Source organism: Geotrypetes seraphini, chromosome 17 (genome assembly GCF_902459505.1).
Source record: "Geotrypetes seraphini chromosome 17, aGeoSer1.1, whole genome shotgun sequence".
Taxonomy (NCBI): domain Eukaryota; kingdom Metazoa; phylum Chordata; class Amphibia; order Gymnophiona; family Dermophiidae; genus Geotrypetes; species Geotrypetes seraphini.
Genome location: NC_047100.1, coordinates 23,451,687 through 23,469,173, shown reverse-complemented (window position 1 = coordinate 23,469,173; position 17,487 = coordinate 23,451,687). Strand labels below are relative to the sequence as shown.

At 43.8% G+C, this 17,487-nt stretch overlaps 1 protein-coding gene across 28 annotated transcripts in view; it reads left to right on the top strand.

Annotated features, from left to right (window-relative positions):
- The first annotated feature begins 1,550 nt into the window (after window positions 1-1,550).
- Window positions 1,551-17,487, top strand: part of MAGI1 (membrane associated guanylate kinase, WW and PDZ domain containing 1) — a 466,555-nt gene continuing 450,618 nt past the window's right edge. For all 28 annotated transcript variants that reach the window (XM_033926036.1, XM_033926027.1, XM_033926019.1 and 25 more), the window contains exon 1: window positions 1,551-2,512. In XM_033926036.1, the coding sequence (XP_033781927.1) occupies window positions 2,224-2,512 (289 nt within the window). In that variant the 5' untranslated portion in view covers window positions 1,551-2,223. The remainder of the gene's footprint in view (window positions 2,513-17,487) is intronic.

Below are 17,487 nucleotides of genomic sequence, written 5' to 3'. Positions count from 1 at the left end.
TTTATCAAGCAGGGTCTTAATGCTTGTTAAGGGCATTAAAGCCCACTCTGTGCTAGGAAGTCCATTGGCCTTCATGCAGGCATTAAAGCAATCAACATGTGCTAAATGCTAATATAACTTTTATAATTACTAGTGACTCATTTATGCATTGTCTATCTCTTGAATAATGAAAATATTGAAAATGCTACATACCATTCCATACCTACATTTACCTGGGAACTTTATATTCTTATTATTTAGCCTAGCACAGGGGTAGACAATTCCGGTCCGCGAGAGCCGGAGCCAGGTCAGGTTTTCAGGATCTCCACAATGAATATGTATGAGATGGATTTGCATGCACTGCCTCCTTGAGATGCAAATCTATCTCGTGCATATTTATTGTGGCTATACTGAAAACCTGGCCTGGCTCCAGCTCTCGAGATGGATTTGCATGCACTGCCTCCTTGAGATGCAAATCTATCTCATGCATATTTATTGTGGCTATCCTAAAAACCTGACCTGGCTCCGGCTCTCGAGGACCGGAATTGTCTACCCCTGACCTAGGGCAATGGAGGGTTACGTGACCTGCCAAGAGTCATAGGAGACAACTCTTGAAAATGATTGGGAGTGCTAAACTTAAAACAAATTGCCACATGTTAGACATATTGAAGGAGTTTGCTCAGTGTTGTGGGTGCTCAAGCTGGCTCCTATGCCCAGAGTCAGGAGGCGGTGCTCTGAGAATCAAACCCAGTTCCCCAGTGGCAGGCTGTCCCGGATCATCTGCATTGCTTCCTGGAGTTGCTTAATTGTATCATTGGCTGTAGCTTGAGATACCCTTCCAAGGTTGCTCCACAGACAAAGAATTTACATCACTGTTTGTTTGTTTTTCAAATAATGGTAGCTTTACAGTGCAAACATTTTTGAATGTGCAAAAATTGCTGGATGGCTAGGAGGCTATAAAGGTCCTGTAATTTTGCTGTGTTTAAAGATCATCTCATTCCATTCAGCACATAAACGCAGATAGTAATAACTAATAAAACTCTAAAATTTCAAGCTGAAATTCCAAACAGTTGCTGGAAAAAAAAATTCCAAGAAACTCTAGAGGTTTACTTTTTTTTTTTTGCTTCACCCTGCATATACTTCGGAGGTTTGCGTCTGGCCCTTTAAAAACTGCAAAAGACCACAAGGTCATAATAATGCAACGCTGCGTCTCGCTGACCAGACCGGATAGATCTAAAACTCGTCTACTAGGTTACTGTTACCCTACACTTGCAAAACGGGCATGCTTTAATTTAAGGCAGCGCCGCAGCTATTAAGGTAGCCGGTGCTGCTAGAGGCCTCCGCTCAAGATCGCGCCCGCGCAGTGGGCGGGGGCGCGTGCCACTAACCCCGCCCCCTCCGCCGGCAGTTTCTCCTCGCAGCACCAATCCTCGGGCTGCCCCGTCTCGCGCTCCCTCCCAGGCTCGCGACGCCGCCCTCTCATTGGAGAATTTGGCGACGGCCCCTGCGGGGGTTGCTAGGAGACGCTTTGGGCGGGGGGATAAAGGGGGAGTTGCCGGGCCGGAGTGGAAGGCGGGGGAGCGGCTTGTGCCTGCCCTAAGGAAGGGACTTTGTGCGTGTATCGTTTGCGAGCACCGGCAGCGACAACTTTTTCTTTTTCCTCTTTTCTTTGGTTTTAACCCTTCTCTTGTCCGCGTCCCTGCGCTGAAGTCGGTGTCGGGAGCGCGTTGCCCCTTTCTCTCCAGGGCAGCGGGACCGGGCGCGTGCAATGCCGTGGCCGGGGGCTCGCGCGCTCCGCGCTCGCAGCCCTGATGTCCGACGCGGGTGAAAGCGCGTTCTGCTCCACCTTTTCGCTCTCTCCCGCCCGCCCGGAAAGGGCATCCCCTGCCCCGTTTTTCCGTCTTCGGGGGGCAGGGGGGGTTGGCTCGCCGTCTCTCTGCTTAACTTGGCTCACCTGCGGGAGAAAGTTTGCGGGTGGCGCGTGCGGGCGGTGCACGTGAACGGAAGAATGCGGTGACCGGCGATTAAATCGGCTGCGTAAAAGAAGCGAGAAGAGTGACTCCTTCCCCCGGACTTTGCTTTTGGGATGGCTTGAGTGCGCTGTACCGAGGGAGAGCCTGACTTTTTGTTTTGGGGGTTTTTTTCCCCTCTTAATCCGCGTTCGTAGTTGTTTTCCATGCAACAGCTGAGTGGGGCTGCGCGCGCCGGGGGCTCCGGGACTGGCGCGCGCCCGTAGAGAGCGGCATGGCCAAAGCGACCCCGAAGAAGAGCCACTGGACGGCGAGAGCGCACCGCTGTCTGGTGAGCGGGGGCGCGCGGGCTTTGCCCGTGCTGGGCGGCGCGGAGCACGGCGAGTTCCCGCGCGTGGGGCGAGTGCGCGAGGACGCGCTGCGGTTCGCGGACGGGACGCTGGCGGAGGGGGAGCTGATCCTGGAGGTGGCCGGGACGCCGGTGTCGGGCTTGCCGCGCTACGACGTCCTGGAAGTGCTCCGGAGCAGCAAGGAGCCCGTCCCGATCAAGGCTGTGAGACAAGGTAAGACACTTTTGCATAAACAAGACACAGAGTTGATTTACTTACATGCAACGTATTTACCAAACATTTTGCTTGGATGATGGATCCTACTTGCTCTTGATATTATAGACACTGGTTCATAAGTGAGTGCTTTTTCTCATATATACTGCATAAACATAATAGTAACTCTATTCTTTTATACCATAACCAAAAGTTCTAGGCAGTTTACACTAAAGAGCTGGACAATCGGCAAAATACAATACAGTAAAAAAAATGCAAATAGTTGTAAAATAGAATTTCAATAATAAAACTCACTAAGTAATAAACTTATGGAACAAAGTGGTCTTAATTTCCGAAAACTGCTTGCTGAATACATTTACCTAATCAAGATAATTGCCTACCAGCTTGAATGCTAGGGTCCTATCTAAGAAGGTCTTATTAATTTTTGGATAAATAAGTAAAAGTTTCTAGTTTCTCTTGATGGTCTATGCAACACAAAATGAGGAAAAAGGTAAGCTGTGTATAAGAAAACATTCACTAAACCAGTGTGTGTATGTATGTGTTCTCAAATTAAATTGTTCTTCGTCTGTCTATGAGAAGAACAATTTAATTTGAGAACATGAGAGAATGATACGGTGCAGGTGGCTTAAAAAAACCCCCAACCCTAAACAAAACACCTCTCCAGGGCTGTTGTCCAATAATCGAGCCCTCCAGTCAGTCGGAATAAGACCCTGGATCTTTCCTTCTACAGATGTTAGTACTTCGTTCTCTTTCTCTTGGCTATTTTAAAGGATTAATTAGAGCACCTCACAGGCTAAAGGATGATAATTTTGGACAACAGGAATAAACTTCTCCGCCTGACAACACAATACAGTCACGTAATCCGTTACCAAATAGGCCACTATTGCCGGGATGTCCTGTCTATTGTTTTTGATAGAGCTTATTTTCTGTTTCCTATTTACTTTTCCCTGTGAGAACATAGTTAAGCAATGATTAACAGACCTGCTTTTTGAAGTAAAAGATTTTTATGAACAGTCCCCCCCCCCTCCTCCCCACATGCTCGAAAGTCTTTGGAAAGGTTAATTTGCAGAAATACTAATTCCCCTTTTCGATTTTTATGGTGAACTAAAGTAATCAAGCGAGTCTGAAAAATGCTGTAGGGATGTTTTTGATTTATTTGAGAAGAGGGTAGGGCAAGTCTATGTTGTCATTTATGCTTTTAACATTTTACCACCCGTGAGTTTTTACTTTGCTTTACACACAATAAAGATCGTGATGAAGACGTTCTGTAAGTGATTCCGAGTCTCTAGCCAGCAAGTTTTTGAGGTTTGACAGCAGAGTTGTACAGTAAAATGCTTTGATCTGGTAACTGATGCTGTTGGAAATGCAATATAAATATTTCAGTGTGACCCCAGAGGAATTTCCTGGCAAATTTCAGGGTTGGCTCCTCTAGCTGTGTTTAAAAAAACTTGATATTCACACTATTTCTTCACCCTTCACCCAAACAACTGGGGAAGCTCCCCCTTGCCTGGTCCCACCCTCTCGATTCTCCGTCAAACTACATAGCACTGACTTTTTTTTGTTCTTTTTTTTTTTTCTTCCTTCTCTGAAATCAGAGAAAGAAACAGCACAATTTCTGTCTTCAGCCAAGCCTACTACATGCTCCTCAGGCCCTATTCCCACCCCTCTACTTGACCCCGTCTCGCATACCGTTCTTCCCATCTGCCATATTCTCAACCTATCCATTTCCACTGCAACTGTCCTCGCTGCCTTCAAACATGTGGTGGCTAAGCTGCATCTAAAAAAACCCCATCTGCCCGTCCAACTATCGCCCTGTCTCCCTTCTTTTGTTCCTATCCAGGCTACTCGAGTGTGCTGTTCTCCGTCGCCTGGATTTCTTTTCAGCTCAACAGATTCTTGATACCTCTACAATCTGGCTTTCACCCCCAACGTTCCAAAGAGACTGCCCTCATCAAAGTCTGCAGTGACCTGTTCATGGCCAGATCTAAGGGCCATGCTTGACTTGACTTGTCTGCTGCCTTTGGTACTGTTAATCACAGCTTACTCTTCGATATGCTGTCCTCGCTTGGATTCCGAATTTGTCCTATCTTGGTCTGCCTCCCATCACACCTTTAGTGTGGGTCATTTTCTGCTGCGACCCCTGCTAGCCATCGACATATCCCAAGGTTGTGTCTTAGGACCTTGTCTCTTCTCTCTCTACACCTCTTCCCTCGGTGCCCTAATCTCCTCCCATGGCTTCCAGTATCACAGATACGCTAATGACTCCCAAATCAACCTCTACACCTGAAACTTCACCTAAAGTCCAAGAAAGTCTGTTTGGCTGACATTGCTGCCTGATGTCCTTCCGTCATCTGAATCTAAACTTGTCCAAGACTTGAGCTGCTCCTCTTTCTTCCTAAACACTCTGCTCCTCCATTCTCCATCTCAGTAAATAACACTGTCATAGTTCCAGTCTCCTCTGCTCGCATCCTTGGCGGCGTCTTCAATTCCGACCTTTCATTTTCTACACACATCCAACAAACTGCTAAGACCTGTCACTTCTATCTCTACATCACCAAAATGCGCCCCTTCCTCTCTGAGCACACTACCTGGACCTTTGTTCACACTCTTGTAACCTCGCGCTTAGATTACTGCAATCTACTTCTACTGGTCTCCTGCAGAGCCGCCATTCTATCCTGCAATCTGTGCAAAACCCTGCTGCACGACTTTATCTTCTACCAATCCCGCTATACTCGTCACCCCTCCTTAAATCACTTCACTGGCTCCTTATCCGCCTTAGCGTACAGTTCAAGCTTCTATTGCTGACCTACAAAACAGATGTGAGATTATGATGTCATGCCTTATTAGAGCCAACCTCATCAGTGATGCCACAATGGCTTGATTGTCCTTTACTCCCCTCAGCCCTCCAACCCAGCCAGCAGATTAACAGTTCCCCTTAACTGTATCCATGACATCCTGTTTGTCTGTCTTGTCTGGTTTAGATTGTAAACTCTTGAGCAGGGACTGTCTTCTTCGTGACTGTACAGTGCTGTGCACGTCTGGTAGTGGTACAGAAATAATAGCAGTAGTAGTGAAAAGAGATAAAAGGTATGTATATTGCAGGTGTTATGTACACAACAAAGAGACGTATATACCCTTTACTTTTTATTAAACTGCATAAAGTTGTTTTTTTTTTTTTATATCTTCTAGTGTTTCTTTCATGGAATAGGAAGTTTCTATGTTGGCGAGAGGAAGGAACTCTATTTCAGGTTTTTGTAGTTCCGCAAGATGACAGAAATATCCTTTTAAGTGAAAAAGGCATACTGTATCTGTCTACACAGGATGGATATTTAGCATGTTCCCGGAACAGGCTTTTCAGTGCAGGATTTAAAACTTTTGAGCCAGGAAATTGTTGCAGTAAGCTCCGAAGGTAATATAAACGAGAGCGTTCAGAAATGCATATATTGGAATAGTAAACTGGAACACCTGTCGAGCGCCATAATGAAATATACATAACCTTCCTTTCCTTAAGTTTCCCCAACGAAGGATTTAAATTCTTTCCAGACTACATTGGAACTTGGTTAGGTTTTGGTCTTTTGGATCTTAAGCAAGCCTTCTTTGGCTGAAAGAAAAAATAGGGAATGGGGTAAAACGCAGACCTCGCGGATCTAAATCCACACATCCTTGCCCCTTTTACCCTTCTGTTTTACTAAGGTGCGCTAATCGAATTGGCGTGCTAATTCGGTTAGAGCACCTTAGTAAAACAGGGTTTTAGTCTCAGCATAGGGAGGGAGAAGCATTAGGGTCCGTCGGACCTAAAGTGTCAAGGAGGTCTGTCAAGGGCCATAACCGATGCTGAGACTAAAAGGTGGCGGGGTGCTGGTTCTACTTTGTTGTTTCATGGTTGCCTGTATTTTGTAGGTTGCTTTTTCTGTTGGAAAATAAAAATTGATTGTGCGTAAAAAGTGGCACAGTCCTCAGTTTTAAGAACATGCGGGTTTAGATCCGAGGTCCGCATTTTACCTCTTCCCAATAAGATATGTATCACGTTGAAAGTAAAGTATTTGTTTATCAGTAAATCCCGTAAATTAATTTTTATTTTTAAACAGACTTGTATACTACAATACCGATCTGGTCATTTGGATGGGTAGTTATAGAATAGGGTCAACTGAACATGTGATTAATTGGTAATAAAATCCAAGAACTGGCATTAAGTACTACACTTCTCCCTCTGGATTAGCGGGGGATAGGGGCAGAGCCGGACCGCGAATGGCGAAAAACCACGAATATCCAGCTCTGACCACCCCCACCTCCATCCCGCCTTACCTGATGGTCTAGCGGGCTTTCGGGGCAGGAGCGATCTTCCTACGCTCCTGCCCCGTGCAGATCGCCATGAGGAAATGGCTGCTGTGAGTTCCCGTAGTCTCTCGAGACTACGACAGGAACTCCCTACAGCTATTTCCTAATGGCGATCTGCACGGGGCAGGAGCGTAGGAAGATCGCTCCTGCCCCCGAAAGCCCGCTAGACCACCAGGTGATGCCGGGGGGAAGACTTAACGATGTGTTTTTTTCCCCCTCCCAAAAAATCGCAAATATGAGAAATCGCGATTACTGAAACCGCGAGTGGGGAGGGGGAAGTGTAATTTGCCCTTGCACACATAATAGACTTATGGCTTTGTTTTATAAACAGTGTACTTGGCCTCTTGTGTGCAAATGTGGGAGGGTCATCAGCATGTTGGGAGGCGTTTGACTGTTCCATTTTTCTTTTCACCCAGCTGCCACATTTAGGTAATACCATTTACTCCAGTCATTGACTTCGCTTAAGTGTTCATATTAGTTTGGCACACAACTCCGCTGCTATTAGAGGATGACCAAACCCAGGTTGCAGCCAAAACCGAATCGGCAGCTGAAATTTTGCCGTTTGACTGAAACCAAAGTAGTCGCCCCCCCCCTCCTGACCACTCGTAGGCCCACCCTGTGCCTTCCTTTACAAGCCCTGGTGGTCTAGTGGCCTCTTCAGAGCAGGAGCGATCCCCAGTCACTCTGGCACATGCCAGCTCCGCAGCATGGTTGCCGTGACCTCCCATGAAAGATTGTTGAATTGGGAGGGAATGGAAGGCTGAATCTTTACCTTGGATGTGTGTGGCGCAGTGGTTAAAGCTACAGCCTCAGCACCCTGGAGTTGTGGGTTCAAACCCATGCTGCTCCTTGTGACCCTGGGCAAGTCACTTAATCCCCCCATTGCCCCAGGTACATTAGGCAGATTGTGAGCCCGCCGGGACAGACAGGGAAAAATGCTTGAGTACCTGAATAAATTCATGTAAAACCTTTCTGAACTTCCCTGGTATAGAAAAATTTAATAAATTAAAAAAAATAAAAAAAATACAAATAAAATCTTGGTCATGGTGGTCTATGTGCTAGGGGAGTCAGACAGGAGTTGTAGTTCCCCCCCTTGAAAGCATCACAAACTGGAGCAAGTATATAATTCAACAATTATCAAAATATTATGAATGTACTTTTATAAATACTTCAGACATGAAAATAACAGTTTATATACTGCAAGGCTGTAAAGTTCTATGCGGTTTACAATAGTTAAAAATACAACAAATTGAATAAAACTAAAAAGATAAAAGCCAATAACTAAAAAAAACAAAAAACCCCAAAGATCCGACTATTGCAAAAAATATCTCAAACTTTTCAGAAATATTTAGGCACGGTGGAAGGACTTTGACTCCCCTTTCCCAACTCACAATAGAGCAGCATGTGCTGGTCCATTTCAATCTGTCCACCACTCCCTCCAACCATAACATGGGCACACAACAAACTGTTCTTTGCAAAATACATTAAAAAAAGGAACTTAGCTTTAATAGAGCAGGAATGTTCTCAATGCACACTTGGCAAGACGACAAAGACACTTAAGTGTCCCTCAACATCATTTATTCCCTGATCTCCTGAAGCTTAGGGCGAAATGGGCCCCATTGAGATCAGATCAGAAGTTTTATCGGTTAAAGCTAAGATACCCACTATAGCTTTTTAGCACTAAGTTTAAGTACAGCTATGCACATGATAGCATACTGGTGCCAGTTAGCACTATTAACTCTAATTGTACCAATTGGCACCTAATTTGCCAGTTAAGTTACACCCGTAGCTGCCAGCATTCTATAACGCACTAGTGCAATTTTGTTTGCCAAGGGCTAGATTCACTAAGGGCACGGATTGGATCCAATCCATGAGGGATCGGATCCAATCTGTGTCCAGGGGGCTAATTCACAAATCGCCCTCAATGCAAATGAGGGCGATTGGACTCGCGCCCCCAACTGCTTGCCCAGATCACTTTACAGCAGGGGTCTCAAAGTCCCTCAAGGGCCACAATCCAGTTGGTTTTTAGGATTTCCCCAATGAATATGCATGAGATCTATTAGCATACAATGAAAGCAGTGCATGCAAATAGATCTCATGTATATTTATTGGGGAAATCCTGGAAACCTAACTGGATTGTGGCCCTCAAGGAGGGACTTTGACACCTGTGTCTTAGGGCGTTCTCCAGAGTTCCCTTTTAGCTGTTGTGGTTGTCGGTATTTTCCTTGCAGTGCTTGTAGCCCTGATTCTGTTGCTGGGGTTCACCCTATTCGCACTTGCAGATGATATCCAGTTTATGGCTCCGATTCTGCAACCATGTCTTCCATTAACTTGTATCTCTCTGCAGTTGCTGTCTGGCTTCTTTCACCCAGATTGACTGACTCTTAATCCTTCCAAATGTGAATCCTTATGAATTTCCAAATGTCATTCTCCATATTTGGTTTCTTATATTGCTGCCATTTCTTTAAAAACATCTTAGTTTCCCTTGGATTTCATATTTGACAGCACGTCTGTCTATTTATTAGGTGAATCTTTATGAAAAGATTCACCCAAGGCAATGTACAGGTTGACATCTCTATCAATAGCAAATATTTTCAGTAGTCTGTTTTTTTTTAGCATTGAAGAAATTCAGTACAACTTTTCATGATATTAAAATTCTAATTCATGCCTGTTATCTTTAAGGTTATTGCACCCTTATTTCCACCCACATTTTTGGGGAAAAAGTACATCTAATAGAGCGAAAAATACAGTAAATCATTTTAAATATTGACCTCTTAGGTTTTCCAGCAAGCATTTGACCAGATTAGAGATGCACTGAACAGGTGAAACTTATTTTATTCTGCTCTTTTTTTAATCTGTAAAATTGTAAATGGCAGTATGCCAAAAACCTGGAAATAAAAATAAAATAAAGCTAGCTTTGCTTCTGTGTTTGCTTAAAAAAAGAGGGAACCTAATACTGTCAATTGGCAAGGTTACATACTAAGCATTCATGAGAACGGAATTTGTGGGAAAATCCAGAATTGTCCAATCTGAATATCCTGCTCAGGTCTCTCTTCAGGTTAACATACTACAAGAGCTCTAATGAAAGAAGAACCCAGTTAAAGGAAAATTGAGATGCTGGTCATATTACTCAGACTGGGTGCCAAAACAGCCTTTATAGTCCCCGAGGGCATGATAAGGAAGAAGGAAGCCATATAGGGCAGTGACATTCAATCTTGAAATATGGGTGAAACAATATAAAATCTGAATAGAGAGCTGGTGTATCGAATTGCTATATCAAAGATGGTTTATACCCAGGATATATATAGTATGATGGCAGAAAAGGGCAGATGGCCCAGCAAGTCTGCCCACTCAAAAAACCCTCCCCTAAGCATTTCCCCGGAGTGAACCCACATGTTTATCCCATCGTCTTTTGAAGTCGAGCACGTTGCTGGCTTTGACTACCTGACTTGGAAGACCATTCCAACAATCAACCATCCTTTCGGAGAAGAAGTACTTCCTGATGTCACCATGAAGTCTCCCATCCTTGAGTTTGAGCAGATGCCCTCTTGTTGCCGTGGGACCTGTAAGGAGAAATAGCTTCCTCTACCTCTGCACAGCCTGTAAGATACTTGAACGTCTATCATGTCTCCCCTCCTTGAGAATATAACTGCAGCCTACTTAAACTTTCTTCATATGGGAGATCCTTGAGTCCTGAGACCATCTTAGTGGCCATTCGTTGAACCGATTCCATTCTCTTCACATCCTTTTGATAATGTGGCCTCCAATACTGAACACAGTACTCCAGATAAGGTCTCACCAAGGACCTGTACAACGGTATAACTTCAGGCTTTCGGCTGACAAAACTTCTTTGGATGCAACCCAGCATTTGTCTAGCCTTGGTTGAAGCTTTCTCCACTTGATTGGCAGGCTTCATATCTTCACTAACGATTACACCAAGGTCCCGTTCTGTGACAGTTCTTGTTAAGGTTTCACCCTTCAGGGTGTATGTTTTGCAGGGGTTACCATTACCAAGGTGCATAACCTTAAACTTTTTGGCGTTAAAACTCAGTTGCCAAGTATTGACCATTTTTCCAGTAAAAGTAGGTCCTGCCTCATAGTGTCAGGCACAGTTGTGCTGTCCACTGTCCACTACATTGCATAGCTTAGCGTCATCAGCAAATGTAATCTTACCTTGAAGTCCTTGGGTCAGGTCACATACAAAGATATTAAATAGTATCGGACCCAAGACCGAGCCCTGCGGCACTCCACTGGTCACCTGACGTTTCTGAGGAAGTACCATTTACCACCACCCTCTGAAGACTACCACTTAGCCAGTCTTTAACCCATGCAGTCAATGTTTCTCCTAGTCCCATTGTATTCATTTTGTGCAATAACCTATGGTGTGGGACACTATCAAAGGCTTTACTGAAGTCTAAATACACTATATCCAGTTTTGTTACCCAGTCAAAGAAGCTTATCAGATTGGATTGACAAGACCTTCCCTTCGTAAATCCATGCTGGTGGGGACCCCTTAGCCTCATCATCCAGAATCATATCCAATCTGTTTTATTGACATCTCCAAGTTTACACACTATTGATGCGAGACTCACAGGTCTAATTTTCAGTCTCTGACCTGCATCCCTTTTTGTGGAGCAGAATGATGTTGGCAATCTTCCAGTCCAAGGGGACTTTTCCCTTGTTTAGGAACAGATTGAAAAGCACAGCTAATGGCTTTGCCAGGACATCTCTCAATTCCCAAAGTACCCTGGGGTGTAGATTATCCGGTCCCATGGCTTTGTTCACTTTTAGCCTCGATAGCTCATGGTAGACGCTGCTCAAGGTAAATTTGTAGTCCCGGAACGGGTCCTCCAAGCACTCCCTTGTCTGCATCTTCGGTCCAGATCCTGATGCCTCACAGGTAAAGATCGAGCAGAAGTAGCCATTGAGTAGTTCGGTTTTATCTGAGTCGGAGTCGACATAGTTACCTTCAGGTTTCCTAAGGCGTACAATTCTGCCTGTTCTCTTTCTGTCACTAACATACTTGAAAAATGATTTATCCCCTTTTTTAACATGCCTAGCTGTTATCTTCTTCCATCTGGAGTTTGGCTCCCCTGACTGCTGTTTTAACAGTTCTAGATTTCACCAGATAGGCTTCTTTAGTTTCCAGTTGTTGTGATTGTTTGTAGGATACAGATGCTCTTTTCTGCTTTACTAGTTCCGAGATATCTGCAGAGAACCACTGGGGTCTTATTTCTCCATATTTTACTCACGGTTTGTATGTTGGTTGCTTCCTGCAGAGTAGATATCAGAGCCGACCATAGTGCGAAGCCTGAAGAATGGTCTGAAATTTGACAGCTAAAATTTAATGCTAAGAAATGCAAGGTCATGCATTTGTGCTTTAAAAACACATTCACGGTACAGTTTAGGGGTTGAAGAACTTAATGTGCACGCCAGAAGATCGGGATTTGGGTGTGATTGTATGATGACCTTAAGGTGGCTAAACAGGTTGAAAAGGTGACTGAAAGCTAGAAGAATGCTAGGGTGCATAGGGAGAGGTATGTCCAGTAGGAAAAAGGAGGTATTGATGCCCCTATATCAGCTTTGAGACCTCATTTAGAATATTGTGTACAATTGTGGAGAACACACCTTCAAAAAGATATAAAAAGGATGGAGTCGGTTCAGAGGAAGGCTACTAAAATGGTGTGTGGCCTTTATAATAAGGCATATGGGGACAGACTTATTATCTCAATCTGTATACTTTGAGGAAAGGTGGAGAAGGTGAGATGATGGAGATGTTTAAATACTTACATGGTGTAAATGCGCCCGAGTCTAGTCATTTGAAAGGAAGCTCTGGAATGAGGGCATAGGATGAAGTTAAGAGGTCTCAGGAGTAATCTAAGGAAACACTATTTTACAGAAAGGTCAGATGCGTGGAACAGTCTCTCAGAGGTGGTGGAGACAGACTGTCTGATTTCTAGAAAGTCTGGGATAGGCACGTGGGATCTCTTAGAGAAAGGAACAGATAATGGTTACTGCGTATGGGCAGACTGGATGGGCCATTTGGCCTTTATCTGCCATCATGTATCTGTTTCTATGTTATGATGCTTGTGAAAATATTTGCTTATTTATTTTATTTTTTAGAAAGCTAGTCTTGTGTACATAACCCTCTCCTTATACAAAACCATAGTGCGGTTTTGTCCACTGCCAGCCGCAGCAGTAACGGCTCCAATGCTCATAGGAATTCTATGAGCATTATAGCTGTTACCACGCTCGGTGCGAAAAGCTGCACTATGGCTTTGTAAAAAGGAAGGTGGGGGGAAGTAATCTAATTTTATAAATGATTGAAAAGAGAAACATTCCACCACCTCTGTACTAAAGAAGAGGCTAGGGGAAAAACATTGAAATTATCCAAAGTAAGACAGTTGTGCATCGCTGTGTTTCAAGCCAGTACAAAGCTCAACAGATTAATTGCAGGGCTTTCTGTTTTAAATGAAAGGCCTTTCTTTTTTTTCTCAGTCACGTGTTTTACGGAGCATTCTCAAGGTTTTTTTTTTTTTTTTTTTTTTAATTCTCTGATTAAGAGATGGCATGTGTCAAGTTGTATAAGCTTAAACCAGATGTTTTTGGCTGTAAAGAAACTGTCCAATTTAAGTCTTGTAATCCAGAGAATTGTGACCAGGGCTTTGGAGTTGGTATACCAACTCCTCCTATGTATAGTAAATCTAGGAGAAATTTACCTCCCCACCCACCCTTTACGAGACCGTAGCACTTTTTTTATTTTATTTTTTTTTTGCGCCAGCCATGGTGGTAACGGCTCCAATGTTCATAGAATTCCAACAAGCATTGGAGCAGTTACCGCCACAGCCGGCACTAAAAATTGTGCTATGGTTTTGTAAACCGGGGTGGGGAGGGGGTTAATTACAGAAATGTAGGATAACTGAATAAAAAAAAAAAAAAATATAAAATTAAATATTTCATTATCTCCCACCCCTTTTTACTAAACCGCAATAGCGGTTACTAGCACAAGGAGCCACACTGAATGCTCCAGCTCCCGACGCTCAGTTCATGGGAACGACTTCTTGGTGGAGGTGGTGGGAGACGAAAAGTATGTCTGAATTAAAGAAAGTTTGGGACAAATGTATTGAATCTCTAAAGGAGAAGAGGAAATAGTAGATGGCATGGTTAGGTAGACTAGATTCTATTGTCTTTATTTTAGTATCCGTACTCCGCTTATAGACTAAGCGGTTTACATTCAGGTACACTTCCACCCTCCCGATTCACAGTTTTAGGACTCGTGATTTTGATTATGTGCGATTTTTTTTGGGGGCAGGAGCAGTCGCCCTACGCTTGTGCTTCATGCAGATAACTCATACAAAATGGCTGCCGTGAGTTCCCTTCGTAGTCTCGCGACACTTTGTATGAGTGATCTGCACGGGGCAGGAGCGTAGGACGATTGCTCCTACCCCGAAAGACCTCTAGACCACCAGGTAAGGGCCAGGAGGAAGGCGGAGGTGGGTCAGAGCCGGCTCCAAAGTTGTTTGAATTTTCAATATTCACAGGCTGCTCTGCCCCTAACCTAGGGGTGTCAAAGTCCTTCAAGGGCTGCAATCCAGTCGGGTTTTCAGGATTTCCTCAATGAATATGCATGAGGTCTATTAGCATACAATGAAAGCAGTGAATGCATATAGAACTCATGCTAATTCGTTGGGGAAATCCTGAATATCCTACTGTCTTGCAGCCCTTGAGGGACTTTGACACCTCTGCCCTAACCCCAACCCCTATCTGTTCCGGTGGGTTCACAATCTGACTAACATACCTGGGGCAATGAAGTGGTAAGTGACTTGCCCAGGGTCACAAGAAGCAGCGCTGGGCTTGAACCCTCAATGTCAGGAGGCTGCAGCCCTAACCACTAGACCAGTGTCTCTTAAAATGTGTGCCCTGAAGAGATAACCAGGTGTGCCACGAGAGATTCCAGAATTTTACTTTATTTAAAAAATTCCCTTCATATCTATACACTAGAATAGATGACATGTACATTGCGTACGCAAGAATGTCAATGTTATGAGCGTTTGTGTGCGTAAGGATACAACTGCCCAGACAAGAATCATTCTTTGACATGAACTGTACTTGAAAACTAACGGCAAGAATTTTATTTATGATGCAGTAGTTATTCTAACGTGAAAAACAAAGCAATTGAGGCTGTTACCATTTGCATCGTCTTACCTTTGCGAACTTGGATTTTCGGCTGTGACAGATTAAATAAAAAAACGCCTGCGAACGGTAGATGATGAGATGCATGTTTGTCAACTATTAAGTCAAATTTTGAGTTAATTTGCACTCAAACAAGCACATCCATTGGATTGATCAGCAATTCCATTTCATCTACGTTAGTTTCACCTTTGTTCACCCATATAGAGCTTAAAGAACTTTAAATAAATTTTTTTGTTGGTTTTTCAATTTCTGTTAATGTGCTGTGAGATGCTTGCTCTGTTTAGTATACCAGAGCTAAAAAGGTCTGAAAGACTGCACTAGACCAATCCTCCACTCCACATCGGCCATATGGTGTTTGTCTTCCTTCCTGTTTCTCTTGTTTTCCTGTCTCAAAATTTAAAGTATTTTGCATTTTCACCTTACAGTGGATAACGAACATTTTACTGTTCAAGTAGTGTGGGAAAAATGTTTTGGGGACTTGGGAGTCGCAGTCTAAAGAGTTACGCATGTGGGTGGTGTTTGAATTGGATAAATTCCATTATGTAAATTCCTGTTGCTTGGCTATTGTGGAACAGTTTTCAAGTTTAGTTTCCATATCCTGTGGTAACTTGAGATGAGAGGTTACAGGTTGTCTCATTTCAATTACTGAATGATTGGTTAAAAACAAAGTCCAGACTATACAGTGTAAAGAACTACTAAAAAGAAATCTATATTTCAATGCACACCTATTACTCTTAAAGGGCTTTGTATAGCAGTATAAAGTGACTTCACAAAAGTGCACCTTATGTGAAAAATAACAATACTGCCAACAGTGAGGGCAGCAAGGTCATCCACTTTGACCAGACCACAGTCTATTTCATTCAGAAGATAATACTGGTATGTTAGAGCAGTGGTCTCAAAACCCGTGGCCCACCGGGTACTATTTTTAGGCCTTCTATTATAAAGAGTGGTATTTTATATGGAAAACTTGTGCCTTAAGTGTCCGGTTGCGTTCTGTAACGTTCTCTGCCTCGCCGCTGTCACCTCATGCAAGCTGTTTCCTGCATCTGTACACTATTGTGAGGTGCAGATGCAGGAAAGCGCTTGCGTGAGGTTACAGCGGCGAGGCGGGGAACGTTACAGAATATAAGATAACCATTGGAGGCAGTGACGCTTGTGTCTGGTGCTGGAGGCGGTGAGCTGAAGGTTGGCAGATATGACCGCCGGACACTTAAGGCACAAGTTTTCCATAAAGAATCATTCTTTATAATACCAGGGGCCTCAAAAGTTGGTCCAAAATCTTGTCTCTTCCAGTTCATACTTGGGTAATTTTTTCACTTTCTGCATGTTGCATTGCTTTTAGCTGTGTATAGCCGAAATTATCAGAAGCAATTAAGGAAAGATTTATAAACTGTTAACCCTTTCAGGACCAAGGGACATATTTGTCCCATAACTTTAAAATCCTATAAATTTTGATTGGGATAGTCTACAGTTCTAAATTTGATATGTACGGATTCCATAGGATACTGCCTTTATGTAAACAAACTGGTTCCGACATTCATTCATTAGCGTCGTTGCTAGATTGACGAGAAGATTCACTTGCCACACTGTCCATAAGCCAGAAGTGTGATTTTTTTTTTTTAAAAAAAATAATGATATTTCACAAAAAAAATCAATTTTTTGGCATCTGCAAGCCCTTATTACCATAAAAATGTCGTCAAAACCACAAAAATTGGCCTACGATCCTTATGGTCCTGAAAGGGTTAAAGTTTAAAAATCTTTCCTTAATTGCTCCTGATAATTTGAGATAATCCACATTTTGGATTTGTAGGTACTTAACTCAAGCAAAGTTGTCAATTCTTTAAGACATTGGCTATTTTTTTTCTGCGACCCTCCAAGTACCTACAAAGCCAAAATGGGGTCCTGCAAAGGGTTTGAGTTTGAGACCCCTGTGTTGGAGGAAAAAAGCTGCAATATCAGATGGATAGGAGACTGCAAAAGATATGGCAACCCATTCAATAACCTTCCTCTGGTTTTTGACTGAGGGCATAGTATTGTTTGACTACTTTCTGGATGGGCTGGATTCGGTAAGTGGAACTCAAAATTCAGTGCTGAATAGTGTTCTATAATGGGATTTTAGGATCGGCGCTTAGTGGTGTAGTAAAGGGGAGGACTGCTTCAGGTGGCACCTCTCTGCCCCTCCCTTCACGCAACGCTCATGCCCTCCCTTCCCCACCCCCTGTACCTTACTTTAAATCCTGCCAGCATGAGCAGGTACGCTCGCACCAGCCTTGCCCCTTTTGAAATCGCATCGGGTTGCGGGGCCAGGAAGTGATGTCGGAGGGAAAGCCAACACCGGCACAAAGACAGCAGGCCAGGGAAGCTGCTCCCACTGGTGAAGATTTAAAGAGGTATGGTGAGGGGGAAGGGGGTGCTGAGGGCATGGGGGGGCTCTATTGCCCCAG